The 27,893-nt window shown below is 37.3% G+C and overlaps 4 protein-coding genes across 12 annotated transcripts; 1 reads left to right on the top strand and 3 right to left on the bottom strand.

The window, feature by feature from the left end:
* Positions 1 to 278: 278 nt before the first annotated feature.
* On the bottom strand, positions 279 to 4,468 carry LOC113697543 (actin-related protein 6-like). 6 transcript variants are annotated; one of them, XR_011816824.1, is made up of 9 exons: positions 3,634 to 4,468; positions 2,874 to 3,087; positions 2,735 to 2,798; positions 2,450 to 2,534; positions 2,283 to 2,333; positions 2,144 to 2,206; positions 1,917 to 2,040; positions 922 to 1,075; positions 279 to 602 (listed from the first exon to the last, which is right to left on the bottom strand). XR_011816824.1 is itself a non-coding variant. In XM_027217207.2 (8 exons), exons 1-7 carry the CDS (start codon positions 4,323 to 4,325, stop codon positions 1,933 to 1,935), a joined length of 1,299 nt encoding a protein of 432 aa, XP_027073008.2. In that variant the 5' UTR covers positions 4,326 to 4,468; the 3' UTR covers positions 936 to 1,075; positions 1,917 to 1,932. The 6 variants fall into 6 exon arrangements, 3 of the variants coding, with proteins under 3 accessions (XP_027073008.2, XP_071910913.1, XP_071910914.1); XR_011816825.1 differs by lacking the exon at positions 279 to 602 and having other exon boundaries at positions 936 to 1,075; positions 1,917 to 2,051; XM_027217207.2 differs by lacking the exon at positions 279 to 602 and having other exon boundaries at positions 936 to 1,075; positions 1,917 to 2,062.
* A 2,287-nt stretch (positions 4,469 to 6,755) lies between these two features.
* On the bottom strand, positions 6,756 to 9,774 carry LOC113697065 (probable clathrin assembly protein At4g32285). Of its 2 annotated transcripts, none has more exons than XM_027216505.2 (3): positions 9,638 to 9,774; positions 9,413 to 9,524; positions 6,756 to 8,855 (listed from the first exon to the last, which is right to left on the bottom strand). In XM_027216505.2, exon 3 carries the CDS (start codon positions 8,803 to 8,805, stop codon positions 6,928 to 6,930), a length of 1,878 nt encoding a protein of 625 aa, XP_027072306.1. In that variant the 5' UTR covers positions 8,806 to 8,855; positions 9,413 to 9,524; positions 9,638 to 9,774; the 3' UTR covers positions 6,756 to 6,927. The 2 variants fall into 2 exon arrangements, with proteins under 2 accessions (XP_027072306.1, XP_027072305.1); XM_027216504.2 differs by having other exon boundaries at positions 9,618 to 9,768.
* A 2,809-nt stretch (positions 9,775 to 12,583) lies between these two features.
* On the top strand, positions 12,584 to 17,102 carry LOC113694548 (BRAP2 RING ZnF UBP domain-containing protein 1-like). 2 transcript variants are annotated; one of them, XM_027213381.2, is made up of 11 exons: positions 12,589 to 13,040; positions 13,688 to 13,796; positions 13,894 to 14,008; positions 14,150 to 14,247; positions 14,569 to 14,675; positions 14,792 to 15,041; positions 15,302 to 15,355; positions 15,920 to 16,063; positions 16,387 to 16,451; positions 16,622 to 16,676; positions 16,761 to 17,102. In XM_027213381.2, the coding sequence occupies exons 1-11, from the start codon at positions 12,700 to 12,702 to the stop codon at positions 16,917 to 16,919; spliced, it is 1,497 nt and encodes a 498-aa protein (XP_027069182.1). In that variant the 5' UTR covers positions 12,589 to 12,699; the 3' UTR covers positions 16,920 to 17,102. The 2 variants fall into 2 exon arrangements, 1 of the variants encoding a protein (XP_027069182.1); XR_003449415.2 differs by lacking the exon at positions 16,761 to 17,102 and having other exon boundaries at positions 12,584 to 13,040; positions 16,360 to 16,451; positions 16,622 to 16,653.
* Positions 17,103 to 18,208: 1,106 nt separating this feature from the next.
* LOC113695534 (topless-related protein 4-like) lies at positions 18,209 to 26,833 on the bottom strand. 2 transcript variants are annotated; one of them, XM_027214661.2, is made up of 26 exons: positions 26,645 to 26,833; positions 26,178 to 26,288; positions 25,521 to 25,700; positions 25,292 to 25,405; positions 25,031 to 25,189; positions 24,760 to 24,946; positions 24,552 to 24,675; positions 24,226 to 24,341; positions 23,753 to 23,921; positions 23,511 to 23,620; positions 23,303 to 23,372; positions 23,118 to 23,191; positions 22,759 to 22,854; positions 22,575 to 22,670; positions 21,798 to 21,925; positions 21,411 to 21,645; positions 21,165 to 21,329; positions 20,976 to 21,068; positions 20,645 to 20,791; positions 20,340 to 20,450; positions 20,080 to 20,259; positions 19,848 to 19,976; positions 19,653 to 19,748; positions 19,189 to 19,377; positions 18,809 to 18,975; positions 18,209 to 18,724 (listed from the first exon to the last, which is right to left on the bottom strand). In XM_027214661.2, exons 2-26 carry the CDS (start codon positions 26,255 to 26,257, stop codon positions 18,529 to 18,531), a joined length of 3,411 nt encoding a protein of 1,136 aa, XP_027070462.1. In that variant the 5' UTR covers positions 26,258 to 26,288; positions 26,645 to 26,833; the 3' UTR covers positions 18,209 to 18,528. The 2 variants fall into 2 exon arrangements, with proteins under 2 accessions (XP_027070462.1, XP_027070463.1); XM_027214662.2 differs by having other exon boundaries at positions 24,226 to 24,338; positions 26,645 to 26,786.
* Between the last annotated feature and the right edge of the window lie 1,060 nt (positions 26,834 to 27,893).

The raw sequence follows: 27,893 nt of genomic DNA, 5'->3' as shown, positions 1-27,893 counted from the left end.
GACACTTGATGTCCTTGGATTAGTAGTAGATGTCAAATCCTCAATTTTTGTTAACTCAATAAATCAGATGTATGCTCCAAGTTACTTAAAGGCCAAAAAAAAAAAAAAAAAAAGTGTCTGCTCCAAGATTGTGTTAATTCAGAGTGTATCTTATCAGATGTAATCAGGCGCATTCGAAAACTCAAAAAGTGATTTTTAGGTCATATGCGCATGAATCTTGAATGCAGAACGCCAAAAAAGATTGAGAGAAAATCCTTGAAGAATGCTCGGACCCGAAGTTTCCGCCTAACAATAGGAGATATTCATATACGAGAACAAGCACGACTTCATGATTTGCTCTGACTACCACCAGAGTGCAAGAGCGACTGCGGCGTTTCCAGAATTCAGACCACCGTCTGATGCGCTACGGCGGGTTCTCCTCGAGCGTAAAGGCTTCTAATGAAGAAAATAGCAGCAACTGGTGCTTTACAAGAGAGAGAACCGTGTATTCTTTCAGGTTGAAGCCTAACAGCGCTCAACCAGGCGAAATGGTCCTGTCATTCCATATGCCTAAACTCCCTTCCCCTTCGCTTGCTAATGCAAAGCCAACTGACTGTCCTGAACTGACACAAGAACCCCATGTCAAAAAGAACCCATCTTGAAGCACATTTAACATTATTTTAGAAGAATTGAATAAGCAAACTCTGGTCAAAATGAAACTTTAGAAATTTCTGTTTTGCACAATCTATTTCAGAATCAACTATAAAAAAAATATATAATTTGGACACAACTGATTGAAATCAAGAACAAAAAATGAAGACAAATTCAAAGTAGAGCGGAAAGAAAAGGTAAGACAAATTCAAATAAAGGAAGCAATAGGCCCACAAGCAAGTTACTTTCGAGACAGGAGAACGCTTGCAGTAATGACAATTTAACTCCTACCATCTGGCATAAAAATATGGCTGGATGCAACAAGAAAACTGCACATCCGCTTCTTGCTTTGCTCCATGCTTTTCAGCAAACCGTTGCTTTGACATTGACCACGATGAGATAACTAAAGGCATAACAACTCACTGTGCTGCTTTCAATTAGATCTCTGCAGAAAAACAGCAAAATTTAGCCATTTCTCCTGTGCTCCTGTTTCTGAATAATCCAACAGGAGAGGGATAAGACGGCATGACCAAAATTCATATAAGGGACGTTATGAAGAATTTCCAAGCAATTATTCCAAGCAAAAATAGGCATTTGAGAACAACATAAAGTGCCAAAACAGAATATTTAAGTATTTCTGGAGGACTATCCGAATTCCCTGAGCCGACTTAACACACCAGATCGCGATCATGATCAGAAGAGCGTGAAGTCCAATCCTATTTTGGTTCTTTAAAAAGAAAAAAAAAAAAAAAAAAAAAAAGGGCCACATATCCTGTGTCTCAAATTGCCCACTTCCATCCATTAAGCAAATGTAAATTAACAACAGGTGCCCAAGGAAAAAATCGCACAAACTCTTGCATCAACCAGGGAACAACACAAACACGAGGTTCCTGATCCCTTCTGTTTTGTCAATTCAATTATAGCAAATCTGAGGCATGCCTTGTTATAGGCTAATAAAATAAGTGGCCAACAAGTCACAACATGCTGACCGATAACAAGTCAGAGTGAACATATAGAAATAAAGGGAGACCGAACCATATATCCCGGCAGGCAGTGGTGCCCAATAAACAAGAGCTGCAAGTCACAATGGAGCAACAGCAACCATTTGACTGATTGAAGTAAGTTTAACCAAATCTATCACAGTTGATAAATTTCCATTGTATTAAAGTAACAAAGGATGCTTAGTTTGGTTCCACATCTATAACTATAAAAAATTTTGAACATATCAAATCAAGCAGACTACCAAAGAGGGAAAAAAAAAAACAAGTATTTCAATAAAACAATACCATTGGAATCTCCAAACTACCGAAAGAATCTCTTACGGCACCGAGCAGAACCCAACTCCTCATATTCAGCCTTGGTAACACACATTGTTTCGAAGTCAGGACTTGATGCCAAAAGTGATCCCCCCTGCCAAACACCTAATATAGGGCTGTTACAGCAATTGGTGTTAAAGCTAACAAAATACGTAGCATGGTTAGTCAAGGTAGACACTAAGGGATGAGATTATTACTCTTCTTGACTGGATATTTTCACTTCATATACATCTGGGACAAGCGGTCGAAGCTCCCTCTCTCTGCATGAAAAGATATAGTCAGAATTTTAAAGTAAGATCAAGAAACAAAAAATTAATGCAGGAAGCTTAAACTCACAATCTTTCAGCAAATTGGGGGAACAGTGTGCTTCCACCAGTTAATATAATGCTGTCAAAACCAGAGTTGCAACACTAATGTCAGTTTCGAGACATCACAAGCACCCATTTAAGCATTTATCGTATGAAGCCTTTAGGCTTCACAATCTAAGGATGCATCTGCAGCACCTTTGATATAGTATAGGATGAAGATAAGGATGACAGGAATTGACAGCTCGAACAATACATTCTGCTAGTCCTGCTTGGTTCATTCCTGTGGACCACCAATGCATCAATAGCTAGTACAAATTAGGTCAAAGAATCCCAGACTTATTTAGATGTTACCCTAACCAAATCAAAACCTCATAGTTTGAAGATTTTAAAACAAAATATTATGGTATCTCTCAACTTATGATGTACTTTAATCCAATAAAAAACTAGCAAGTGTATCAAAAATCTCATTTATACACTGACCCAAATCAGCTGGACGGAATAACATCTCCGGCACAATAAACCGCTCATTTGTCATGCTAAACTCCTGTTAAAAGGGGATAAAGATTAGATTCACGAGTTCTGGAGAAACAATTATTTTGAGAATAAAAGAAGCTAGTACATTTTTTGACAAGTCAATTGTTCTTCTATCTTCAGGTTTTCCAATGATGTCTGCTCGGTCTGTTTCATCCTTTTCCAAAGAATCCAGTGAAGCTCCATCATCCAAACCCATGTACCTCTTTGCTTCTTCCGGGTCTTTCACATAACCCCTCGTATGTGTGATCCCGTCAGGCAGCACATATGTACACCTGAACAAGTTAGTCTTCCCACGTCTCCTGTAAAGTCAATTGTGATGACAGAGGAAGCAACACTAGCTTCAGTTACCAAAATCAGTACCTAAAACAGAAAGAAAACATCTGGACCAATCATTCAGAAGTCACCAGTCATAAATGAGATATTGTCTAATAACCAGGCCTCAAATGAAAAAAACAAGATAACTCATTGCTGATGCAGTTTACATGATTCTAAGCATCTAAATGGTCAAAATCCAGTGATGCTAATGCTCAGGATTCAGTTCCTATAATCACCCATGATATTATTATTTTATCACCTTTTCCATTAGGTGCTCTTTTGTTAGTAGTTTTCTGCTATTATCTAACTGATATGATATCTGAAGGCATTAGTTATCCAAGATTCAAGCTTTCTTGACCAAGCAGAAATTTAATCAGGAACCCCAACTATGACTGGCTATACTTAAACAAAGGGAAAACGTGAAAATTTTACATGAGACGATAACAATACAGTCCATTCAATATATCAACAATATGGTTTCAGGAAAGAATCTTTTTTTTTTTCCAAAAAAAGATAAGAAGGGATCTTACCTTGCAATCTGCAAGTCCCTGTCAACATCCAAAGAAACAAAGCATAACTTTTCTTTGACATCATCTATAATAAAGCTTTCATCCATCACATTAACACTCCTATAACTAACTAACTCTTTCAAATAATTTGTCAATGCTTTCCCACCAAGATCCAATCTTTTCACTCCATAATTCAAAGTAAAGTTCTGAAACACCGGGGCAGCATGAGTAAAGCTGAACCCACTATCCACAACCAAGCTACACTGGGCTTTTGAGACCAACCCATACGGTCTTCTTGAAGCCTCGTACAAATGAACTAAAGAGGGACTATCAGCCACAAAAAGGGCCTTGAAATTGAATTCTTCAAAGACCAATTCGTCAACTGAACGCTGAATTGATGGCAGGGTGAAAAGGGGTTCTGTTAAGAGAAGGGAGCACTGAGAAGGTGAAATTTTCAGGAGGTTAGCGAAAATATGGGCCCAGAGAGTGGATTGGAGATCCGGATTTGTCAAGTGGCCGCGGTCGAAAGGGCGGCGGAGGGTGGCGGAAGTAAGGTCTTCGGTCGGGGAGAGGAGTTGGTCAGCTACTAGCCATTTTTTGGAGGAGAGAGGGCGAGCTGTGCAGTTGGGTACCACAGCGGTTGGGTCCCTCTCGCCGCCTATGCCTGCTTTCATTAGGCCGCCGCCGTTGTCTAACACCACCACGTTTGACATTTCCTGTTTGTGCGTGTAAGATTGGTGACCGGTGCTGCCGCCGGAGTGTGGTGACTGTTCTTTGTTAGCACTATATGCTGTGAATGCTTTTGTTTGGATTTGGTTTCAGGGTTCCAAGCAATTGTCAAGTTTAGGAACAAATTCCAAACTGAAGATTGATTTCTATGCCAACGCGTAGACGAGGGAATGCTGGGATTTGGAGAGAAAAGAAGGAAGTTTTTCCTTGTTTGGGAGCGTTAACTGTTAACGCGGAAAGAACAGAAGGGAAAGTGGAAGGAAATAGAGGGATAGATTGGTTAAAAGAACTTTCTTCCCAAAGTGGGAAGAAATGGAGGGAGAGTTCCACTCATGTTGTTTGAATAGAAAAATTATTTAGGATAATTTTTATAAAAATTATACTACTGTATCAAATTTTTTATGTGATATATGTGAAATAAAAATGTGATTGAAAAATGAGTTTATGATATAAGTAAATAAATTTATGTAAACAATTTGTAAATATTATCAAAATGTCAAATTTACCCATAAAATATTAAATAATAAAATCATAATACCTAATATATCCAAAACCATTTCTTTTCTTTTCTAAACTCCCAATCAACTTGAAAAAAATCATAATTTTTCTCTTCTTTTATTTTCTTTCCCAACTAGTCGTTTCTTTTTTTTTTCTTCTCTCCTAACCTCCCATTAAACTCTCTTCCAATTAAGCTGTTGTTAAAAGTTTTACTCATGCCTCATGAGTCTTGAGTTAAGCCATAATGGTTTAATGAATACTGGTAGATTCAGTTTTTGGACAGGTTGATTGTAGTGATTAATTTGGATTAAGGGCCCGTTTGATAAATTTGAAATCTAAAATTTGAAAACTAAATTCCAAAAATTAAGTACTAAAAGTACATTAAGTTGCTGAACTATTTAAGTCATATGTGTTTGATAACTAATTGAATTATAATAATAAATTAAAATATCGCACAAATATTGTGTTTATATTTTTAAAAAATGCATTTATTTGTGTATGTGGAGAAAAGAAAAGTTTGTGCGTGTGGTTGAGAGAGAGAAAATAATGAAATAATTTAAAAATTGTGTTTAAATATGTGTATTTGCGTGTAAAAATGTGCGTGCATGCTTGTGTATTTATATATGTGTCGAATATAAAGACAATAAATGTATATCATGTGTAAGAATGATACGAGAGTGTGTTATGTGTGTGTGTGAGAGGTATAATATGTGTAGTCTATTTAGAAAATTCAGTGAAAATCTTCGCTTATAATTTTATACACAAATTAAGCCATGCTCAATACATTAGGTGGTAAGGAATTTTTGTTATGAAATATGCTGAATTCAAAAGGTTTCGAATGAATGAATTTTTAACATTAAGTAGAGTTATCACACAAGCCCTAAGTCTTGTGTAAACAAGGCTAATGTGAGCTTTTTATTGAGGTGAAATTATAAAAGTATTAATCTTGAAAAAACCAATCAGGCATCGATTAAATACATTACATTTTGAATCTAAACAATATTTTGTCACTTATCCAAGTTTTTTTTGTAGGCTTTAGTTCTTCCCTTGCCATTTATGATCTCATATGTTGATAATTAATTTCAACATTCGCATTGTTTGTTGAAGGTGACATCAAACATTCAGAAAGAATACCCTTTTTAAGTTTTTTATATGTTGAAGTCTCATGGCATGCACAAGCACAAATTCTCTTCTTTGGGATATAGATATAGTAGTTGAGAATCGATGTTTGAGAAGCTATTAAATTGAATCTGTTCAATGCGGAAGTCTTAAATCATGGAATCTCATTCATCTAGAATGCCATTTAATATTCAAGTTGGCTGAGTCAAGATGACCATGTTAAGCATCGTCCATTTTCAAAGTGCCAAAAAATCCACACGTGGCAGTCCGTCCAATCTGATCAGCTTAGCTTACCTCGTCGGCTCGTCCGCTTGACGGGTTAATATAGCAAGTAGTAATAATCAAAATCCTATATGTTCTTCTGACGCCTATGTCTCGTATGAACTGGTCAGAAGGCAGACGGAGGAAATTATCCCACAGCTAGGAATTGGTCTACTAAGGCATACAAGTAATTGATACCATCAAATACGTTTCCTTTTCTACCCATTTTTTTCCCCGGGGCGCTGAGGGTAAGGGAAGAGGGGGCAGCACTTTGGTTTTGCATATGGCGCAGTAATTAATGGTCAGACATCCAAGATCCAACCATATAGTTCCTTCTAGAGCAGATTCTAACGGAAGAACAAAATAGTGAGAGCTTCTATTAGACATGGTTAGATCTATGAAATTCAAACAAGGCAGAGGAATAAAAGTGCCATTGACCAAGAACAATTATATTGATTGCCTGTTTGAAATCTACTGGAAGTAAAAGGAGGCAGATCCATGGGCCAAGAATAGAGGTGGATCATTGCGAAAAAGTATCGCATACAAAAGCAGCACTGCTTCTCATTAGCAAAATAGTTGACTGCTCAGAAACAAATATATCAGCGCTATCAGATTAGGCCAATAAAAACTTAAAAATAGAAGGAATATGCAGTGTAACATCATTTTTATTTTGCATTGTGGCACGAATATGAAATATCTAGTCCCAATTTAGAAAGGAGCATAGTAGTATCCTCCAGGCTGTCCCATGCCACTGACCTGGGGCTGTCCGTAAGGTTGGATACCAGCACCATAATAACCTGCCGTGCCAGCAATTTTGGTCAAACCCATTTGGCCTTGCATCCCGTTGCTAGCATATTGCTGCCAGAGCTGCTGCTCCTGCATGAGCAATTGTTGTTTCTTCTCCATGTCTGCTATCTGAACGTATGCGGGAGGCAGCACGTATAAAGATGCTGCAAATGGGTCTTGTTGTCCAACTGGTGTTACCGTCCCATCTGGAGCAGGTAATGCTAGAACTGGTGTAGAATTTTGGCTGATTCCAGGCAGTGCTACACTACTTGCGCTCCCACCACTCAGCTGAGTACTGTTCACATGCTGCCTCACTGCCCCTTGATCATACATTCCATTTAACAATAGCGAGTCAAATCCACCCGCTAAATCAGCCTTTTGTTTTGACAGATTACTGGCAGATTCTGCCAGTGCTAATTCCCAGTTTTCTCTCCCACTCTCAGCTGCCGGTGTATGCCATGCTGAAGTTATTTCAGGTTCTCCATCAGATGGAAACGCTTCCCATGAGCCATTTGTATTTGCAGCGGGAGCCCCAGAAAACAAAGCCAATGCCAATTTGTTTCCCTGCTCATCAGCTGAGACTCCATCGTCCTTCAAATTCACCAAGTCTCCAGTTACCTGCTGAGTTTGAAGCTTGGGCTGGGGCTGGCTCTGCGGTGGGGGTGGAGTGAAATTCTCTGGCGGAGGTAATGCTTTTATTTCATTCATTCCTGGAACTTCTTCCTCTTTTACTGCTGACGTACTTTCTTCTGTGCTTTTCTCAGAGACCTTTGGTCTATTTGCCCTCTCCCGTAAAAAGCCCTCCAGTGTCCCCAAAAGCTTATCAGAGATCCTCTGTACCTCTGGAAACTCTGATGACCGTGCCACCCCTATATCCTTGCTCCAATTATAGACTGCCACAAGTTCATCAATCATCTTGGCTGCATTAACATACGCATCAAAAGCTTTCACACAATCAGCATATTCCATCTCTGTAAATAGATCCAACACAACCCCCAAGACCTCACATGTATCAGCATAAAGCCTAAAGCTCTCCTTGACAACAAGGTAGAGTGCTACAAGCACCATCCTACTGCTCTTTGCAGCACCAGTTGGCTTACAAGCCAAAAAACGATCAAGAAGCCGAAGCAACTGATTCAACCTCTCCAGAATCCTCTCCGGTTTCATCTGCCTAAGTGGTGTCACAACTTTTTTCTCCCCTCGCCCTGAGGCATCGTCATTCAAATCATCATAGGACCTAGTTCTTCTCTCCATCCCATAACTAGGTTCATCCCGAAACTCTCCATATCCATCATCGTACCTCTTTTTCTCCTCGCCACCATTCAATTTCCTCTCATAGACCATAAAATCAAGCTTCTGGTCCAAATATGATGCATAAGTCCTGACAAACCCCGAGTGATCCCATGAATTGGAGTGAGCTTCATCACGAAAATCTGACATATTCAAAACCCTCATACCTCTACGGCTTGCATACATGATCTCTTGTCCAAAAACAACATCCCCATCGGTCAACAACCTATGCACGAGCATTAAGGCCTTTAGTGCAACAATCCAATCGTGGGTTTTACTCAACCGTTTTGAAATAGCATAAACACAAGCATTGACATATCCTCTGGAATAAGCCATCAAATTCAGTATCTCCCTGATATATTTCTCATCAGCCGGTTCGTTATCATGAGATGTTGCCTTCACAATCAAGACTTCGAGGTCAGGAGCAACATTGCCAGCCACCTTAGCCAGGCTTATACTAGTTTGATCTTTCACCGCCCCAATAGCCTTCCTTATTGTGCTTGGAGCCATTTTTGGAAGAACTTCAGAGAAAAGGTTGATATCACCTCTTTGTCACTAGCCTGTAAGTTCAATTTATGAGAAGACCAGCAAATATTAAGCGCTCTACTGGTAAATCAATTCCAAAATGTACTATCAAGAAAATAAGCCAGTCCCCATTTTCATGGTAAATCTGATCATAGGATCATATTTTTATATTGTATTCCACGTCAAGCAGATATTGATAGTTTCATTCATTTTCCAGAAATATAAAAGTCAGTTTTTTTTTTAATATGAAAAACGACTTCTATACCGAATAAAACTATGAATGTTAAGGAATAAAAATAGCAACATCGGTCCAAACATCAGTTTTGTTTAGTTTGGTCCAGAGAAAGCATTTTAACAAACACAAACAGGGTTAACAATTTCTTTGAAGACTGAAATCCGAAATGCCTTACAAACAAAGTCGGTCACCATCAGCAATTCCACTATAACAGATCTTTTAACCAAAAAAATAATAATAATAATTCTGCCAAACTAATTCTGGTGAATATCAGATAAAAACAACAAGTACCATTAATACATCAGTATGTATATATAGACACAAAAAAAAAGGAAGCTTTGGGGATTGAAGAATCACTTTATGGGGTATTGCAGTAGGATCAGAAGCGGGATCCGGGTTCAGAAAAAGTGATCTGCTTCAACAAAGACGGCGATCGGACGGCACCGCTATGTGGGCAGCAGCAGGTTTCCTGTGCAAAAGAAGAATAAAAAAGTGGGGATGTACAAAGTACTGGTACTACTTGTTAATATGCGACGATGATAAACGAGTACTTTGAACGCACATCCATTTATTTCATGTCACCTTCATCAGAAAGAAAGAAGGAAAGAAAGAAAGAAAGAGTCCAACTGTCCAAGCCAAAGCCAAAGCCAAGCCAAGCAGCTTTGATGGTGTTGGCGATATCAAGGAATGGAAAATGCCGCGTAGCTCATGACTTCGTAAACGTATGGCATAAGCTTATGTACTAACAGTAGTAACGTCACTTGGTAAAAAGACTTTTAAACCCTTTTCAGAGGAAAGCCCACCAAAAACAGAAGAAATTTTTTTTCCCCTTTCTTCTGCTTTTCTCAAAAGTTTTACTGGGATAAAAAGAAAGAATATGTTCCCTCTATTTGAAGTTTTATCAGGTGCAAAAATTTTTCATTTGTTTTTGACAAATGGGCATCTGCTGTGAATCAATGAAGCAAAACATGCCAAGCTGCAAGTGCTGCCTTTGCCTTACGCTCGAACTTTAAGCCTTAAGCTGCAAAAGACTTTCACGATGAAATCGAACAGAGGTTTACCAGAAGGTTCAAGGACTGGGTACCAAAGATTTAAATTAATTTCATTTTTTGTCACAGTCTAGTCATGTGTTTTTTTTTTCTTGGACCAGAGGTTTTTAAGGTTTTTATGTCAACAAATTTTACCGTAGTATGTGATTCTAGATATGTGTTTAATAATTTTCAAATATATGTTTCTAAAAACACACCAATTCAAACATTTTTTTTCTTATGGCTAACAGTTCTTTTTTTTTTTTTTTCAAAAACATGATGTTTGAGAGTTTTCCGTTTGGATGCTATTTTTTCAAAATAATATTTTACTTGCATCACAAAATCTTTTTTCAATTATATTTTCATATTCTCAATTATCATTTGTATATTGCATATATTACATCATAAAAAATGTTACAGTAATTATTTTAAATAATACTCGATCCAATGCACTGTATATTTACACTCATAGAAATTTTTATATACATATTTTATTTATTGGGAAAAATAAAATATGTGAAAAAGAGCAATTAAAGATTGGGAAGCAGTAGCAGATTGGTGTGGACTGAGTCTCAACAAATAGAAAAGCCTGTTTGCATAAACAAAAACGAAATCATACGGCGCCTGTGCATCCTTAACGAATACTTTCCCGGTATCCTTTTCAAAATATTCCTTCATTTCGTTCATGTATACAAGCATTTATTCCTCAGACGATATGCTTTGCCTTTAACCACTGGGCCAATGGCTCAGTGGCCACCAGGGAAGTCCCTCCTTGGGTTGCTGGTGAGGGTTCAAACCTCCTCAGTAGCGAAAAAAAATCTAAGAGTTGTGTCATAGCACTCTCTTTGTCTAGTTGGGTCTGTATACCCACTAGCCCCTACAACAGCCTCCTTAGGCTCCCCCTCCCCTTAGACTATGATAGAGTAGGTTATACAAATGTATCGTTGTTGACAAAAAAAAAAAAGATATGCTTTGCCTTTTATAGCAAGGGGGAGGGGCTGGGGTAGTAGTACCATTTAAACGCCAGGGGTATAAATGAGTCGATTTTAATTAAGTAACTTACGAGTTTGCTTAATTAAAATTCAAGTTCGAACTCGTATTAATCGAATTTGAGTTCAAGTTCAAACAATTCAAATTATTTGACGAGCCGAATTCGATTTTAATATGTAAAGATCGAAAACTCATCGAGTTTAATCAAACTTAGGCTTGATTAAATTCGAAATAAACTCAATTGGCCTCAATGAGCACGAGTTCGAGTTTGAACTCGAGTAATGCAAAATACATTCGAATTCGAACTCGAGTTCGACAAAGTTGAGTTCAAATTTTTTAACTCGAGTCAAGCTCAAGTAGTACACTACTCAAGTTTAATTCGATTCGATTACTCCCCTACTAAATACCCTTTTTTGGGCATCTATATAAAAACTATACAAGTATGATGAAAAATTTTATTAGTTCATTGTGGTTTAGAAGAAAATAGATAAATGGATAAATGATTATCAACAGGAGTTATCTCTTCAATGACTGTTTGGGATAATTGACTTTTGTAGTAAATTCACATCAGAAGGGATGCATCCGAATTATCCAAAGGGAAAAAAAAAATCTATTATCGCCTCAAAGCATGCATCAAATTTTGATCCTACTGGTATTCTCGACGGTTGATTTTCTCCTCTTGCCTATGCTAGCGTACACGGTATTTAACGGCCCAATATCCTGCATGTTAAGTTTCAAGCTTCAACCTTCAAGAGTTCCGAGTATATGGCTGTATATAACTTTTCAAATTTTGCTTAATATCCAGCAAAACTGAATTCATCAATATCTCCAAACTCCAATTCCATGGTTACACATTTTTAATGCAAAACATTCGAAGTCATCACTATTAATACCAACATTCAATGTATTTCATCAGTAAATAATTCAAATCAATCATATTCTCCCTATAGGAATACCATCACCAATAATTGCAAATAAAAAATAAAAACACAATGTAATTATAAATATATCAAGAACATTTTTTTTTCTGTAACAACTATAACAGTATAAATGTATAATCTCCATTTAGTCCATCTTCTATTTCCCATCCTTAATTTTTTATCACTGCTATTATTTTCATCTCTAGTTTGATAATCATCACTAAACTTATCATTTGACAATTTAAATTTGTTAACATCAGTAAAAAATTGAAATAAAAAAAGAGCACAAATAAGCTATTTAAGAGAAATGAGAATAGACACCAAGATGTCATTGGTGTATAATCTAATCTATCCTACATTAGGGGAAGGGGACAGATCTAAGAAGATCCAAGAATAATCCGAAGGGAACTGAAATGCCACCGGATCAAACGGATGCACTATGCACCTGCCCGGATTTTTTTTAAGTCAAGTTACTTTAAATGTCGCATTTGCCTCCCACCGCCAAACGCATCAATTGCACCAAAAGGTGTGAAAGGACTAATTAAGGCCGGGAGGATCGCGTTTGTCCATCCATCCTACCACGAACGATTTTACACCTAGAGTAATAATTGAATCACGAAAAAAAGTCACAACCTATCACCCAAATTAATTCTCTCCCGCTCTCTCCCTCTCACTTTTATTTGTTTAGTATTTATAAAATAAAAAAATGTTCACCCTGCAAATTCACTCCGTCGACTCTCCCCAACGTCTTCCGATTACCGTCACCTCCGCCACTCACGGCCCTAATAGAACTACCGGCGACGCTTTGAACTCTCAGGAACTCAGAGGCATCGCGCACCTCTTCCGCCAACTTCCCCCGCCCTCCGTCTCTGCCACTGCTGCCAACCCTAACAGTACCCCTCCCACCCCATCCACCACAATTGCAAACCCTACGGCCCGCACCACCCAGATCTTCATCGTCGCTGTCCCAAATTACCTGTCTTCCGATGACTTCCTTCTCTTTTGCGGCACCCACGTTGATCACTTCCTAGAGATCCTTTTCGTCAGGTACTCTTTTTAAGCTAAACTCTATTGTTTTCTTATTCTTTAATGGACAATTTCACAACGACGATTTTATCAAAATATACGCCGAGGAGCAAGTTAACGTAGACTTTATATTTCCCTGGCATCGTTTTGTTTGTTTGTTTTTTTTAAAGCAGTACACATTCTAAGAATGTCGGATTATCGTTTTAATAGACAATTTGGGATTTATTAGGAAATAAGCCGAATAGCAAATTAACGTTGTTATGATAGCGAAATCGTAGCATTATTTTGGTCTTTCTTTAGTAATACACATTCTAGCACCAGTACTAGATTCATGTAGCATGCATAGCACTTTGTCCACCACGCTCTTTATTTGTTGGCAGAAAACTTCGAAGTTATTCACAAGATTAAGAATTTAGTAAGGCATATGTTTTGACAGGTACTGTGCATATCTTTCAAAGGTATTAATATAGGCGTTTCTAGGAATTTGAGAGGAGATATATTTTGCCTGTTGAAATAGCACTTGAAACTTTGTAGGAATGTTATTGTCTAGTCAGGAAAACTTGAATGTTACCAGTTGTTTCCAAAATGTGAGATGCAAATTATTAATATCAAAATGTTATACATGTTAAGTGCATTTATATTTTTGTATTGACTAGAGTATATTGCAGGAATGATGCAGTGGAGGATAGATATAGCGTACTCATCAGTTTGGCAAATCAATTAGCTGCTGATGGGTTTTATTGCAGTTTCAATGGGAAAAGGTTTAGACCCTCTGAGGTACTTCACCCTTCTTACCTTTTTACCTATGAACGTGTTTTATGGGGTATATCAATAGCTGGACAGTAATCATTGAATTATCCGGTTGAATTTTCAGGCTGAAGTATGTCATATATACTTTACTCAATCAGTTGAGTATACTGAAGTAGCAGAAATTGCTAGTACTCCACCCCCGGGTTTCACTGAGTTGCCAACTTGTCCTATTTGCCTTGGTTAGTTGCCATGCTGCTTTATGTATCTGTTGGTTTAATATCTAAGTTATTCATTATTCTCATGCAAAATTTTAGGATTTAAATTTTGATATGGTGCAAAGCAGAAAATATGATTGTAATTATATTTACTTTTTTCTGAAGAGAGATTGGACCAGGACACAAGTGGAATTCAGAGTACACTATGTGACCATTCATTTTATTGTTCTTGTGTTTCGAAATGGACTTATTTGTCCTGTCAGGTTAGTTTGTCTAACAACCTTTTGTTCGTCCTATTCCTCCATCCACATGGTGGAGTTTCCTGTAAAGTAGAATGCTGACTTCTTTCTTGCATGCATGGTCCATTGCTTAAAATTTTCTATCTTGGATATATCTAATTCCTTTCACCTCCATCTCCTCATAAGTCATGTTCCTTACTGTACTACTTTGTTTTCAGTCACCCTACATATTTAGTCTTGCTTGGTGGACTGTACTTTTCATTAAGTTGGACCTTAGTGCTTTGTCAGCTAATGTCATACAGTGTGCTATTTTTTTTTTTATGGAGGTGCCATTTTTATGTGCAGGTTTGCCGACTTTGTCAGCAGCAGGATGAGAAACCAACTTGTGCTGTTTGTGAAACATTGGAAAACCTTTGGGTCTGTCTGATTTGTGGTTTTGTAGGATGTGCAAGGTGAAACAATTCTTGTAGTTATTTTGCTTTATTTCGAGCCCTACCTTTAAAACTATGATCTTTACTTTAATGTAAATTCATGCTGTATCTAATTGAATAGCTTCTGTCATACATAGGTATGAAAAGGGGCACGCTGTTAGACATTCGAGAGACACAGAGCATAACTACTCCTTAAAATTAGAAACGCAACAAATTTGGGATTATGTGGGGGACAAATATGTTCACCGATTAAACCAGTCAAAAGCTGACGGAAAATCTGGTGTCATGAATTCTCACTGCATTTCAAACGAAGGAGAATGTGGTACATGTGGGTATGAGGAGGATTCAGGACTGGATGGAGTACTTTTTAGCAGCAAAGTTGAAACGGTAAACTTTGTTTCCCAGGAACTTCTTGAGCATAGAACTTAGATCCTTTGTGTTTGAATATATTTCGAATTCAGGATTCTTCGTGTTTCTGGTTCCCTTTCAACTTTTAAGTTTTATAAGATAATGGAACTTCATCTGTCATTAGGTTTTGAAGGTTTTCAATTGTAAACTTGGTGTAGATTGGCAGGCTAGTTGTATTATTTCCCTTATTTAATGTTGTGTTGCACCAAGTTAGTCTGATCTAACATTCATGACTACAGACTGTTGATGAATACAACCATCTTCTTGCAAGTCAGCTGGAGATCCAGAGACAAGTAAGCTAAAGCTCAAATCTTGATTTTCATGATATATTTGGTGTTCTGCATTCTAAAGGTCAAATCTTGATTTTCATGATATGTTTGGTGTTCTGCATTCTCTGGCCATGTAAAGTTGGTAAGCTTCTTGTTAATCAGTTAAAATGCAGTGGGATTGAAGCATGTAACATTGGAAAATTTGCATGGCAGCAATAATCGCTGAATTTTTTAAAATTTGAGTTTCTCACTTTAGATGTTAGAATATGGATAAGTGGAAATTTGCTGCATTTTGACCTTGGCAGTCACCTTGCTTTTTTCCAAGTCTACAGAAGCAGGATCCTCGGGTGTATGGTTTGTCTTTGTGACTTCTGACAGATTGAGGTTGTCCACATTTGTAAATCAGCCTCTTTTGTTTAATAATAACTTATCTTCTTGAGTATTTAGAATGCTTAAAATTTCTAAGTGAATGGAGAAATCGTCCATATTGAAGTTCCTTAGGACTAAATTTTATGAGATAATGCGCCATACAAGAAAATTCTCTTAAATTGAATTACAAATTTGATTCCTTTTTTGCCATGTTTGCAGCATTATGAATCTCTGCTTGCTGAAGCCAAAAATAGCCAAGATAGCACCATTTCCAAAGCAGTGGAGAAGACTTTGTTTTCAAGGATGCACGATTTGCAATATAGATTGGAGAGGTATACAGAGGAAAAGAAAGCTATTTCTGAGGTGATCTTTTTACTCTCAACCTGCCCCTCTCTCTCTTTTCCGACCTCCCTTTAGTAACCTTAAAAAGGGCAAATCTAGTCCACCAGGTTCTCTCCGGTGCAACGTGTAGCAATTATGGCATTTGTCACCCTACCCATGCATACCTCCCGTCGACTTAGTTTTTTTCATGTTTATTGATTTTTTGAGTATTCAATATGTATGTGCATTCAAGTTTGGCTTAAAACATTATATTTCTGATGATGACGTGTTTTTCCTAATTTTATTTGATGCAATTCTTCTATTGCCATGTTTTGTAGCTAATATGAAACTCGTAATGTTGTCAGAGGAACCAAGAACTCATGAAAAAACAGGAACTACTACAGCAGAAGTACAAGGATATTGAGGCAATGTACGGTCTTGAATTATCTTTTCATATTTATATTTCTTCTTCCACTTCTTTTTGTACATATTTTATAACTCCATTTTAGCTGTTGCATGTAATGGTGCAGTTACATGGATTCCTGCACAGTTGATGGTGTTTTATGTTGATCTAATTGTCTAATTTCTCGTGCATTTCAGGAGTAGTTTAACTCTCAAATCTAAAGATGAAATGGTATTGGATCTGAAAGAACAGGTATTTGTTCTTGTTATCATGAATATGTTGTAATCATCTCAAAGTTCTTGCTACTAAATCATCATGTTTAATTTTTGACTGCAGATTAGAGATTTAAAAGTATATCTTGAGGCCCAGAAAAAAATTGCTAAAATGACTGATCGAGAAGGTGTTAAAGGTGGAACTCTTCTACCGGTGGAGGCAACTTGCCCATCGTCAGGTAATCCAAAAAGGCGAGCAAAGTCAGGTAGACGAAGGGGTTAGAGGACAACAATTTTTTTCTAACATTAGAACTTCAGGTATTTATGGTCTTGACGACCTTACTGTATCAACTATATTGACGGATAAAAATGAAATTTGTGTTGAGGGGAGTTATTTTGTATCTCCTATGATATGTAATTCTCTGTAAATAGTTGTATGTTGGTAATATATGTTTATTGTTGGTGAGCCCAATTCTTCAAAAAAACTTTTATGTTTTTATGCTTAAATGTTTAGATAAAGGACTAGGGAAAAATAATGAGCTGTTTGAAGACCTTGTTGGAGGCATTAAATTGCCAAGGATAACAAACATTGTAAAGCCCTAGCTTTCTTCAATTGACTGTTGTCGTCTGAGCCGTGTTAAGATGTAGTACTTGTTGTCTTGCTTTGTGAAGGAAACTGCAGAATGCTTGAATCAATTACAAATAGGGCTTCCTCCAATGCATGCCTGTACTGCTGGTAGATTTGCCTGAGCTGTTGGAGGTTATTGTGCACTACGGCAATTAGCCAGCGTCTTCTCATCTCGAGTACAGCCTCATTGGCCCACTTTAAGTTTAAGGTCCTCTGACGTTCTGAACTCACAAAGTATTTTTGGTTTCAAATTTTGTTCCAAACTCAGAAATTTCTGTAGTTTCAAGTATTTTGAGTAGTCAAAGTGTAGTTTTTTACCTTCTATTTTTAGACCATCACTGGACTAAGCCTTCCGCTGAGCTACAAGTGAAAATCCAAAGTAAACAAAACAAATTATCAATGAGCTGATTCTGAGTAGCAAAATACCTTCCCTTTTTTTTTCTATTTAATCTCCGATGTAATAAAAAGCCATGTCAAAGAACATGTGCCCTTTATCGCATTACCTTGCGGAGTTTGAGGATTCGTACTATATTATTTATTTATTTTTATTGAAGACACTACACTTGGGCCTCATAGCCAATGGACTTGACTAAGCAAACGTTCGGTCTCACTGTGACCGTTTTACTTCTCTGAGTTTTTCTGTTCCTGTTTTCTTTACGTTCTTTAATTCTGGGTACGGGGCAAGGCAAAGGGGATGATTTTCTTTTTGTCCAATTTTTTTTTTTCAAAAAAAGGAGAGGTTGGCAGAGAGGAGAGAGATAAGAAACCGTGCCAATTTTGAGCAAACTTGTATCGGCGCCACAAGATAATTGTAGCTGTATAACAATTGGCAGATACATCAAAATATCAAATGAAAAAAACCGCAAAGCTGTTCCCTAAAAAATAACAAAATTGAAACATGGCCTAACAAACCTAGAACACAAAAATCACACAAAGAGGGAGGGTGGGGGGGCAGTTCAACTATTAAGCCCATTCTTCATTTACTGTTACCTTAGCATAAGCCTCCCAATCTCCTTCACAAACCTTAATTTACATCATGGATCAATACTATCTGGTGGAAGCAAGGGAATTAAACAACAAACTGTTGGCATTAGAATGAAATTGCTTCTGCTTTTCCTGACTAATCTACAAAACAAAGAGTGATATCCTACAAACTACCTTATCTAATGTTGATCCTCCTGCTTGGCGAATAAAACCAAAAGGAACACAGCATATCACTAAAATGCAATAGATACAGTTGTCGAATGGTGATGCTCATTGGATGCTACCTCTGTGGTTGATCTGAACTAGCTGCTCCAGAAGTACTAGGCCCAGTACCGTTTTCAATTGGAGGTAAGGTTCCCCACTTGCCCTCGGATTCTAATGGCTCAAACACATGGATTCCACCGTCTGTTAGGCCCAGTGCAAACTGGTTAGGTTCAGATGGGTGAGCAGCAATGACCAGAGGATGGACCCGTAAACTGCAAAACAATATATGGATGATCAGAGAAAATCAAGTCAAGAACCAATTCATTAAACTATTTTCTGGTGATAGTGACACTGACTTCGGGTTGGTAGGCAGGTATGCAGCTGGATTTATTCGACATCTCAATCGAAGACTTGAAGCAGTAAGAACACCTACGCTTCCATCTTCGAAACTGACATAAATTGACTGACTATCGCAAGAATAAGTGGCATGTGTGATGGGGCCACTTGCTTCTCGAGGTACCCACTATATAATGACAACAATTGAAACATTAGAAGCTGCTGGAAAAATGTATATCCTTGTCAAACCAATTTTGTTGAACAAACTTCTAGGATGAAAATATAGATATAAATATCTGAGAAATAAGGACAATATGTACAAGAATAAGCAAGTAATATTGCAATAAAAATTGGAAGAAAGCTTTATTTAGTAACTGAATTTTAAATTCAGATGCTGGACCTGCTTAAGGCATTCCAGTTTTGGTGCCTCATATATGGCTATTTGTGTTTCGTGGACTGCTAGTAAATGTGTGTGATCTTGGTGAAATTGAACACGGGTATCAGCAAGTGGGGCAGCAGCTCGCCCAGCTGGGATCTGCAAATATTTACTTGTTTGCTTCTCCCATGCATCAGTGCTCCAAACACATAGCTGCAACAACAGAAGAACATCACCACGCGAAATAGCTGTGAAATAGTCTATAGAAAACAGAAAAGGTCATCAAGCTAAAACATGGATACAAAATTCTGTAAATTCCAACATTTCTACAATGAGATCAGCCTTTGTCTGGTCCCTAACCTGCTGGTGTCAGCATATATATCATTCCTAAAGCGTAAGAAAATGGCTAAAGGGGAAATACTGCTTTGATATGTTATAGCTTATCTATCCAGAATTATCCAGTTCCCTAGCAACATAGGCAGCATTACCTGAGAATCTGCTCCTGAAGATACCAGCACATTAAAAGCATTTGAGAAAGCAAGGCCTGTAATTCTTTTCTGATGTCCTTTGAGCTTGGTTTTGACCTGTGCCAATGCCAAGCAGAACATTTAGTTTTTTGCATGTTCAACAGTTTTGAATCAGAGACTTTCTGTCTTAAAGGTGTTGGTGTAAACTAAAACGACCTCATCAACCCGAACATTGTATATTTGGATGGAAGAGTCCTCCATGCCTATAGCAATAATATTGTTATCTTGTGGGTGGAAAGCCAAAAATGTTGCAGCAGGTGGAGGTGCCATGAAGGTTGTCATAGTCTGCAAGCAAACAGCAGGACCATAATAAGATCACTTTGCCAGAGCTCTGAGCTTAACACTTACGAGGCCATTTACTGGAAGAGGAGTTACATGAGGCACTTACCTTAAAAGTCATCATATTAAATAAAGAAATTTTCCCTCCAGAAGCAGACATAACATAGGAGTCATTCTTCGAGAGAGCAAAGCATGGAACAGCATCTTCAGGATTTGTGTCACTAATATCATTGGTCATCAATATTCCACTAGCAGGTTGCCATAGTTGTGGCACAACACCAGCAGTTGCCTATTAGAGCATACATTATTGGAAAATATAAATTGACGTCTTCAAAATAAACGAGTTTATCCATTAGAGTAAGCCAGCACCTTTCCAGTTGGGTTGCGGTCATTTCTTGGCCACTTCCAGAGTTTGTGAACAGCGTTGGCAGCTAATGCCAATATAGCAAGCCCTGAGTTTGTGTATATCAATCTTGAAACCTGAATTGTCAAGAGGAACAAAAGAGTACTTCATCATAATTTTGTTAAGACATCAAAATACTTAACAAACTCCAGAAAGGTGCTTGTGCAAGACAGCCCAAGATGGGAGCTCAAAAGTTTTGTGCCAGATGTACACGAGAGAGAGAGAGAGAGAGAGAGAGAGAGAGAGAGAGGGAAAGAGGGAGAGGGCCCACCCTCATTGCTGTCAAACTATCTGGCAACCTCAGAGAGCGACACTGTGATGGTTCATTGATCTCCGTCATTTTCCATATTCTAGATTTGTCTGCAGACTCATCCGCTATTCTGGGCTTCACATCACCCAAATTTCGAGTGTCACCATTCTGGAGGAAGTTACAAGCAAAAGATTCAATGACTAAATGCAAAATCCAGATAATCTATCACCTATCTAGTGAATAATTTAATCTCTGTTGCAGAATGAAGTAGCCTTCCATTCCACAAGTAAAACAGATCAATTATAGAGCAACAGCATAGACTCCATGCTAAATTTCATACAGCAATACTCACCATTGAAACCATGGCTGCAATTGGAGCAACTCTCTCCACAATACTGGACCCAACAGCTGCACTACCAGCAGCAAATGTTCCCAAAGGCGGAGGCTGTCGAAAGATGAAACAATTAAGTGAGAAATTCATGTTTGACAAACAAAAAAATTCTTGTTCTTTCTTTTAGTGGGGAGGAAGGGATCCATCAACCTTCACGATAGAAGCAGAGGGGACCCTAGAAGCATCAAATGGACGATTTTCCATACTTCTAAGTAGCTTAAGACCATCTCCATTTGCCAGGATTTTAATGCCATTCTCATTTGTTGAGACGGCCAACAAAATTCCTTCCTTATTGAATCGAATACAAGGAGAAGCCTAAGCAGAAATCCAAGATTATTAAATTAGCTGAAAAATCCAAAATTATGAAGGTTTATACTTGTGCATAATCAGAATTACCGGTAGTCCACCATCTGCATCAGTGCTGGTTAATGAGTTAACATTATCCATATCCCAAAATTTGATGATGAACTCATCACCCGCAGCCAAGAATCTATTCTTGGTAGTATCAAATTGCACAATCCCAGAAGCTCGCTTCCCTAGACCAATATATGTCCGTTTTACTGCACCTTCACTTTCATTCCACTCCACAAGGTATGACTCACCTTCTTTGTTAGTCCCGCAAGAGAACAACCTACACATTATTGCACCATACAGAATAAAATTTAGCCCCATCCAGTGGAGTTGAAAAAAAGTACTTTAGTGTAAAAAAAATAACGCAAACAAACTCATGGAAACAATCAGAGATGGAAAAGAAATTGTGGAATTCACAAGTTTTTAGTCAACCTTGTTCCATCAGCACTGTATGCCATAGTCGTGGATGAATGCCCCGGTGCGTCGTAATCAACTCTTGAACCTATGTTATCGTACAACCAAGCCTTTATTTTTCCATCAGTTGCAGTTGAGAAGATGAACTGGTTTTAGAAGACAACAGAACAATGTCAAAACAACCAAGTAAGAGCATATATAACTAAAATCGGGAACGACATGTTTCTATTCTCAAAATGTTCTCCTTGATGCAAAGTATGGTCATCCTTGAAAAGGATAGTTTAAAAAAATTGTCAATGTCACTCTGGTTTCCTTTTGCCCCCATGACAATCCCAGCTGGGTAAAGAGGAATTATGTGTTCAAGAATAAATCTGCATATTGAAATTCATATATTACTCTTATCATCAACAATTTGTTTCACCACAAGTTAATAGAGCATGTTGATTCTGGAGTTTTGTGCAAAAGACAATTTTGAAAAAAGAGCTCAAAAAGGAAGAGGCTAAAGGACATAAAAATCTATTCTTTAGACGCTTTTTCAGTTGCAGCACATTTTTTTATTCCTTTCTTTTCTGGGAAAGATGTACTTCTAGGGTTTTGTACTAAATAATCAAGAGAAAATTAAAAATGAAACTTAAATCCACCAATTACTTGGAAATTTATGCGGTTTTAGAAGCCACAGTTTGATGCTCTACATACGACAAGGAAAAAAAGGCAAAAATAATGTACAATCCAAGCAAGCTACCATCATTATATATCCCTTTGGGTTGGGGGGGTGGTGCAGAGGGGAGTCTATACCTGAATGCTTTCTTTGTGATGTGGGCATATAGAATATACAGGGGCTTCATGGCCTTCAAATGTGTAATGCTTGTTCCCAGTAACTGCATCCCAAACCTGTTAAAAGTAAAGCCAAAAGAACACAAGTCATGCATGTCCTTTTTCAGTAATAGAGAGCAAAGAACAAGGTGATTCAAAATGAAACCTTAATAAGCTTATCCTCCCCACATGTAACAACGCAAAGTTGTTTGTTAGGATATGAGAAGGCCAGATCATTGACACTACCAACATGCGCTTCAATCTGGGGGAAAGAAAAGGTCAGGATCTTAGTGTCAAGTTCCAGCCACCAAATTAATATAATATTTCACGAAAATTAAAGTGAAGGTATGCATGTCCAAATAAATATCATTATAAAATTAAGTTCCAACCACCAAATGAAATATAATATTTCTCAAAAATTAAAGCAAAGTTCAGCACGACCAAATAAATATCATTATAAACACATACATACAAAGGTACAATCTAAAAAAAAAAAAAGACATGAGAAATATGCAGAGCAAGGACCTCAAGGTGATTTCTTAAATCGTCAGCTCCATGGTAGGAGTATATGTGTACAATGTGCTTCGAGTATGCAACACCTAAGTTAGCAAACAAAAATGTTAGTATATTCATACTCACTATGCAATCTTAATGTAAAATTTGCAAACTCAACCAGAGAGATATACAAGAAAGTATCATCATCTTCATACCAAAAAGAGTGCCATCAGGGCTCCATATGACACGATTAACTGATGCAGTGTAATCACTTGCCAAAGATGTCTAGACATTAACACCAAAAAATACATCGTCACTTTAAAGAAACACAAAATATATTTTTATTGGCACAGAAAGCAAATAGAGGGATAAAGATATATCTAATTCCAGAAACACCTCGTCTATCATATCTAAAAAACAAACCTGTAGAGCCATTGAACAAGCTCCTAGGTCCCACACCTTGAAACTTCTGTGAGCAAGCCTCTCCCTACTAGCTAGCTCCCAAACCATCACCTCTCCTGTGTTTGTTCCGACTGAAACAAAGCGACAAAATATCAGTATCAAAAAGAAATGGACAGGCTATACCACCTCCAACATGGTACCAGAAGTATTACAAGAATTGTAACTTTCCCTAACAAACAAAAACCTAGATAGGGAGGACTAACCAAGCAGTAAAATTTGTTGCACTGGATGAAAATCCATGCTCTTGACGGCTGAGCCTTGATTTAAACTCAGAACAACAGCCTTAGGCAAGTCATCTGATGAGTATGAACTCTGACCATGACTCTGACCACTAAATCCAACTGGCAAGATGTTGACAGGCATGTTATTTGCCTGCAAAATTAGCAGTTTTAACTACTCAGAATCTAAACATAAAAAGCAGGTAGACACAGAAAAATCATGTTTACAATTTCTTAATTTCATCCTCTCATGACCAATAAATAGTACTGCAAACTTTGAACGGACTGACCAAGAAAAATAATCAAGCCACAAATCCAACTTTAAACACATAGAGTTGGATGTTTGAGGCATGAAATGAAGAATACATAGAAAGACCAATTAGCAGGAAATTTCTTGAAATAGAGCCAGTAGTCAATGCAACCGAATTGAATACTGGAAAGAAACAATAATTACATACCTCATCTGATATTCCAAAAGGCCTTGATCTCTTCAATACATGGTCAGAGTCAGCAGTTTGATAGTCCATAGCTGGATTATTTGCAGGAGGAGTCCTAGGACGCTTAAGCAGAGCTGCTGCAAAATTCAGTCCATCGAAAAAGACAAAAGGCATCAGATGCTGCCAGAAAATAAATAAAAAATGGGAAAGAGGCAAATTCATCACAGAAAGACTCGGTAATTAGAAATTTCAAAATACATACAAAGTTGAGCATAACTCAGGCACAACCCCACCAATTAACTATCATTTGCATCATATTACCAGAAACCAATTCAAAGTTTAACCACCTGGATTATTGGGTGGATTAAAACCAATTGGCCCTGCAGACGCTGAAGGATGCGGAACAGGTGAAGGATTAGCCATCCATCCTGCAATAGATGTAGGCATAGGTGCTGGTGTCGGCTGAAATGGCTTGAGAAACAAAATTATAAGTCAAGCAATGTACGCCTTGAAAAATCTAAGATCAAACAATGTTTCCTTTTCTAATATACTTACACCATGAGCAGTACCCAAAGGAGGGAAAGCACCAGGCTTAGGAACAGCTCCCATTAGTGGATTAGTCACAGGTGATGGAGCACGTGCCCCATTTGGCTGTGATGGCCCACAAGAATGGTCAACAAAAAGGGTTTTTATATCAGGATTAGGCTTCGGATTCTTGCAAAGTTGATGCTGCCAATTCAAGCTGCAAAAATACTAAATGTCAAGCAAGAAAATTAAATCAAAAATGAAAGTAAGCTTCTATGGTAGCAATTCTTAAGAAACAAACCTCTGGTTAATTAGTGTCCGTAACCTTGAGTTCTTCAGTGTAGGAAAAGTTAACTTATCACGAAATAAAGGATTCGCTTCAATCAACTTCTTAAGTTCGGTAAGCATTATTCCCCTGGCAGACTTAGTATCACCATACTTAGATAGTTGTTCATTATCCCTATGAGATAGTAGATTTGTGTTAAAACGTGCAAATAAAAAAATTAAAAAAATGCAATACTAGCAATGACATTAGTTGATGACCAAAACGTTCATCCTTTACCTAAAATTCTCAAGCGTCAGAAGTTGCGTTATTTCTTTAAAAAGGTCTTCATTAAAAGCCGAAAAGACTTTTAAGTCCTTCACGAGAATATCAACAGCTTTAGCACGGTCCTTCCTGAATTCAAGATGAAGAGCTCATCAATCCAAAATCTCAACAGTCACTTGAGACAAAGATTGCAGTGTAAACAAAACAATGTAATATTAAAAACACATAAAGAGGAAGAACAAACCTATCCAATGCTTCAAGATACTTCTGCTTTCTTATCTCAAAAAAGATTTTCATGGAGTATCTGTTGTCATCCACCTTAGTGAACCCAGATAAATACTTCTCCACCTCATCCCAATCACCATTCGTCACCATTTCTTCAAAATGTCTCATATTAAAGAAAAATCCAGATTCTTGCTCCAACCTTTGCCACATCAATCAGCAAAAAATTAACAAAAGACCAGCAAAATAGAAGTGCACCAAATTCCAAGTAAGCCACCTCATTTGCAAAACAAACTAACTAAGCATCACAAGACTTGTCCATCATTTCTAAGAAATAAACAAGCGAACCAATTCATTCCCAAATTCAGACGGCAATAATTGCTTTTCCAAACCAACTTTACAGGACAATTGAGCATTTACTGATATCCGGAAAATGACAAATTTCTGCAGTCCATGAAGCTAACCAACTGGTCTAATGCTGACTAGTGAAGCCAAGAGTTGAATACACTTAGATCCAAAACAATGCAAAACTCCTTTCTTATTTTCACTTTCTTGTCCTTCAGTCAGTCGAAAATTATAAAGAATAGCCAAAAGGAAAATGAAAATGAATTAAACATTTCAGGATCAAATAAAAGCAAGAACTTTTTTGAAGAGGGGAGGGAGGAAATTAAAACCCTACCTATGAACAGTATCCTTGAATTTCTCTTCATCCAAAAATTGGAGTATCAAAAACACCAGCTCCCTGCTCAGGGACGACATGCTCGCTTCCCTTCACTCCCCCCAGGGGCAGCTGCAAAAATAATTGAATTAACCCCCAAAAGTGAACAACTAATCAAACTTAAACCTTAAAAAACCCGAAAGGATTAAATAAAAATTAAACCAACATACCAATTAATCTATGGGAAAAGAAAAACTTAACCCTCACAGATCAATAAAATTTACTAAAATTTCACAACCGCCATCAAAAAAATCCCAACTGCCAAAAAACCTAAAATCCCAACATACGCGTATATAAATATGCATGTATAGCTTACATGTCTCCATATATGAATTTATCTGTTTATATATATATACACATGTCTGCACGTATAACATATATATACAGACACACACAGAGACAGAGGAGAGGAGAAGAGAAGAGAGTACCTTGAAAGAATGAGAGAGAAAGAAACAGATCGGAGGGTTTTGCGTAGAGAGAGAGAGAAAGAGAGACGTACTTTTGATATTTGGGGTTACTAAACCTTCTCTATCTAGAAATACACAGTTTCTCTCTCTAAAAACTAATTCTTTTTTGGGATTCTAAGGAGGGAGAAATCAATCTGTGAGTGAGCGAGTGAGAGAGAGAAAGAGAGATGAGAAGATGTGAAGAGGAGGCAAATGAAGTTGCCCTGTATCAGACAAAATAAATAGTGCGAGATGATAAGTACATTTCAACAGAGGGCAGAGAGAGGCTCTTTGATAGGTTCATGTGCTTATATCTAGACCGCGACTCTGCTTATACAAGTCACTTGATAACTGAGGTCGCTTTTACCTGCTTTTTTTTCAACACGTCTAAAATGGATTTATATTCGGCTGGATTTGCGGGGTTTCCGATGGAGAGTTGGGAGATGAACCACTGCGGGAATCCACATGAAGACTCCATGCGCTCGCAATCAACACTCGTACCGCACTCTTATCTCAGGGCATTGTAACATTTTTAGAATGTAATCCACATACCACGTCAGCATTTCACTTTCTCCTCTTTTATTACACTTCCACTCATAATATATTACACTCCACAAGGTGTAATAGTATGGGTCCACAATTAAATCAAATACATTTATTTTAATAATGCATAACTCATATCCCATAAATAAATAAAGTAATTTTTAAAAATAAATTTGTTATTTTTTTAAAAAAAAAGTATTAACATTCATTAAATTTTTTACCTTTTGAATTTTTTATTTTCTAAAAATAATATTATTAATATCTAAGTTTGAACAATATATCTTTTTCTTTCTCTCAAAAATAATATATTGTTATTTTTTAAAAAATAATTATGCAGAACATTAAACAGAATGCTGGGCAAAATTTTATAACCTTCAAGTTTGCTGGGCAAAATTTTGTCTGACTGCTAAATTTTGTAACGAGCCCACCCATTATGCTCCGGTTGGAGATGCCCTTATGCACTACTATTATTAATTATTAACGTTCAACTATTCTACTGTTACATTCATAAGAGCTAACCTTTTTATTTATTCATGCACTGACACAGTGGGATGATTTTTTTTTCTTTTACACTAATAATTATGAATATGCGTGCGTGATTTGAATTTTAAATTTAAATTTATCATGTAAAATATTATCGAGAGCAACAAACAAACAATCGTGAACCGAAAACATATTTTTTTACATG

Source organism: Coffea arabica, chromosome 6e (genome assembly GCF_036785885.1).
Source record: "Coffea arabica cultivar ET-39 chromosome 6e, Coffea Arabica ET-39 HiFi, whole genome shotgun sequence".
In the NCBI taxonomy this organism is placed as follows: Eukaryota; Viridiplantae; Streptophyta; class Magnoliopsida; order Gentianales; family Rubiaceae; genus Coffea; species Coffea arabica.
This window is presented reverse-complemented; position numbering and strand designations above follow the sequence as displayed.

Bases quoted from the DNA above. Each gene is read 5' to 3' on its own strand.
- LOC113697065 (XM_027216505.2), bottom strand. From the start codon at position 8,805: ATGGCTCCAAGCACAATAAGGAAGGCTATTGGGGCGGTGAAAGATCAA.
- LOC113697543 (XM_072054812.1), bottom strand. From the start codon at position 4,325: ATGTCAAACGTGGTGGTGTTAGACAACGGCGGCGGCCTAATGAAAGCA. The intron at 3,088-3,633 runs GTAAGATCCCTT...TTGACTTTACAG, and splicing joins AGGGACTTGCAGATTGCAAG to GAGACGTGGGAAGACTAACT. The intron at 2,041-2,143 runs GTAATAATCTCA...GGTGTTTGGCAG, and splicing joins AAAATATCCAGTCAAGAAGA to GGGGGATCACTTTTGGCATC.
- LOC113694548 (XM_027213381.2), top strand. From the start codon at position 12,700: ATGTTCACCCTGCAAATTCACTCCGTCGACTCTCCCCAACGTCTTCCG. The intron at 13,041-13,687 runs GTACTCTTTTTA...AGTATATTGCAG, and splicing joins CTAGAGATCCTTTTCGTCAG to GAATGATGCAGTGGAGGATA. The intron at 13,797-13,893 runs GTACTTCACCCT...TTGAATTTTCAG, and splicing joins AAAGGTTTAGACCCTCTGAG to GCTGAAGTATGTCATATATA.
- LOC113695534 (XM_027214661.2), bottom strand. From the start codon at position 26,257: ATGTCGTCCCTGAGCAGGGAGCTGGTGTTTTTGATACTCCAATTTTTG. The intron at 25,701-26,177 runs GTAGGGTTTTAA...GATGTGGCAAAG, and splicing joins TTCAAGGATACTGTTCATAG to GTTGGAGCAAGAATCTGGAT. The intron at 20,260-20,339 runs GTGCTGGCTTAC...ATGCTCTAATAG, and splicing joins ACCGCAACCCAACTGGAAAG to GCAACTGCTGGTGTTGTGCC.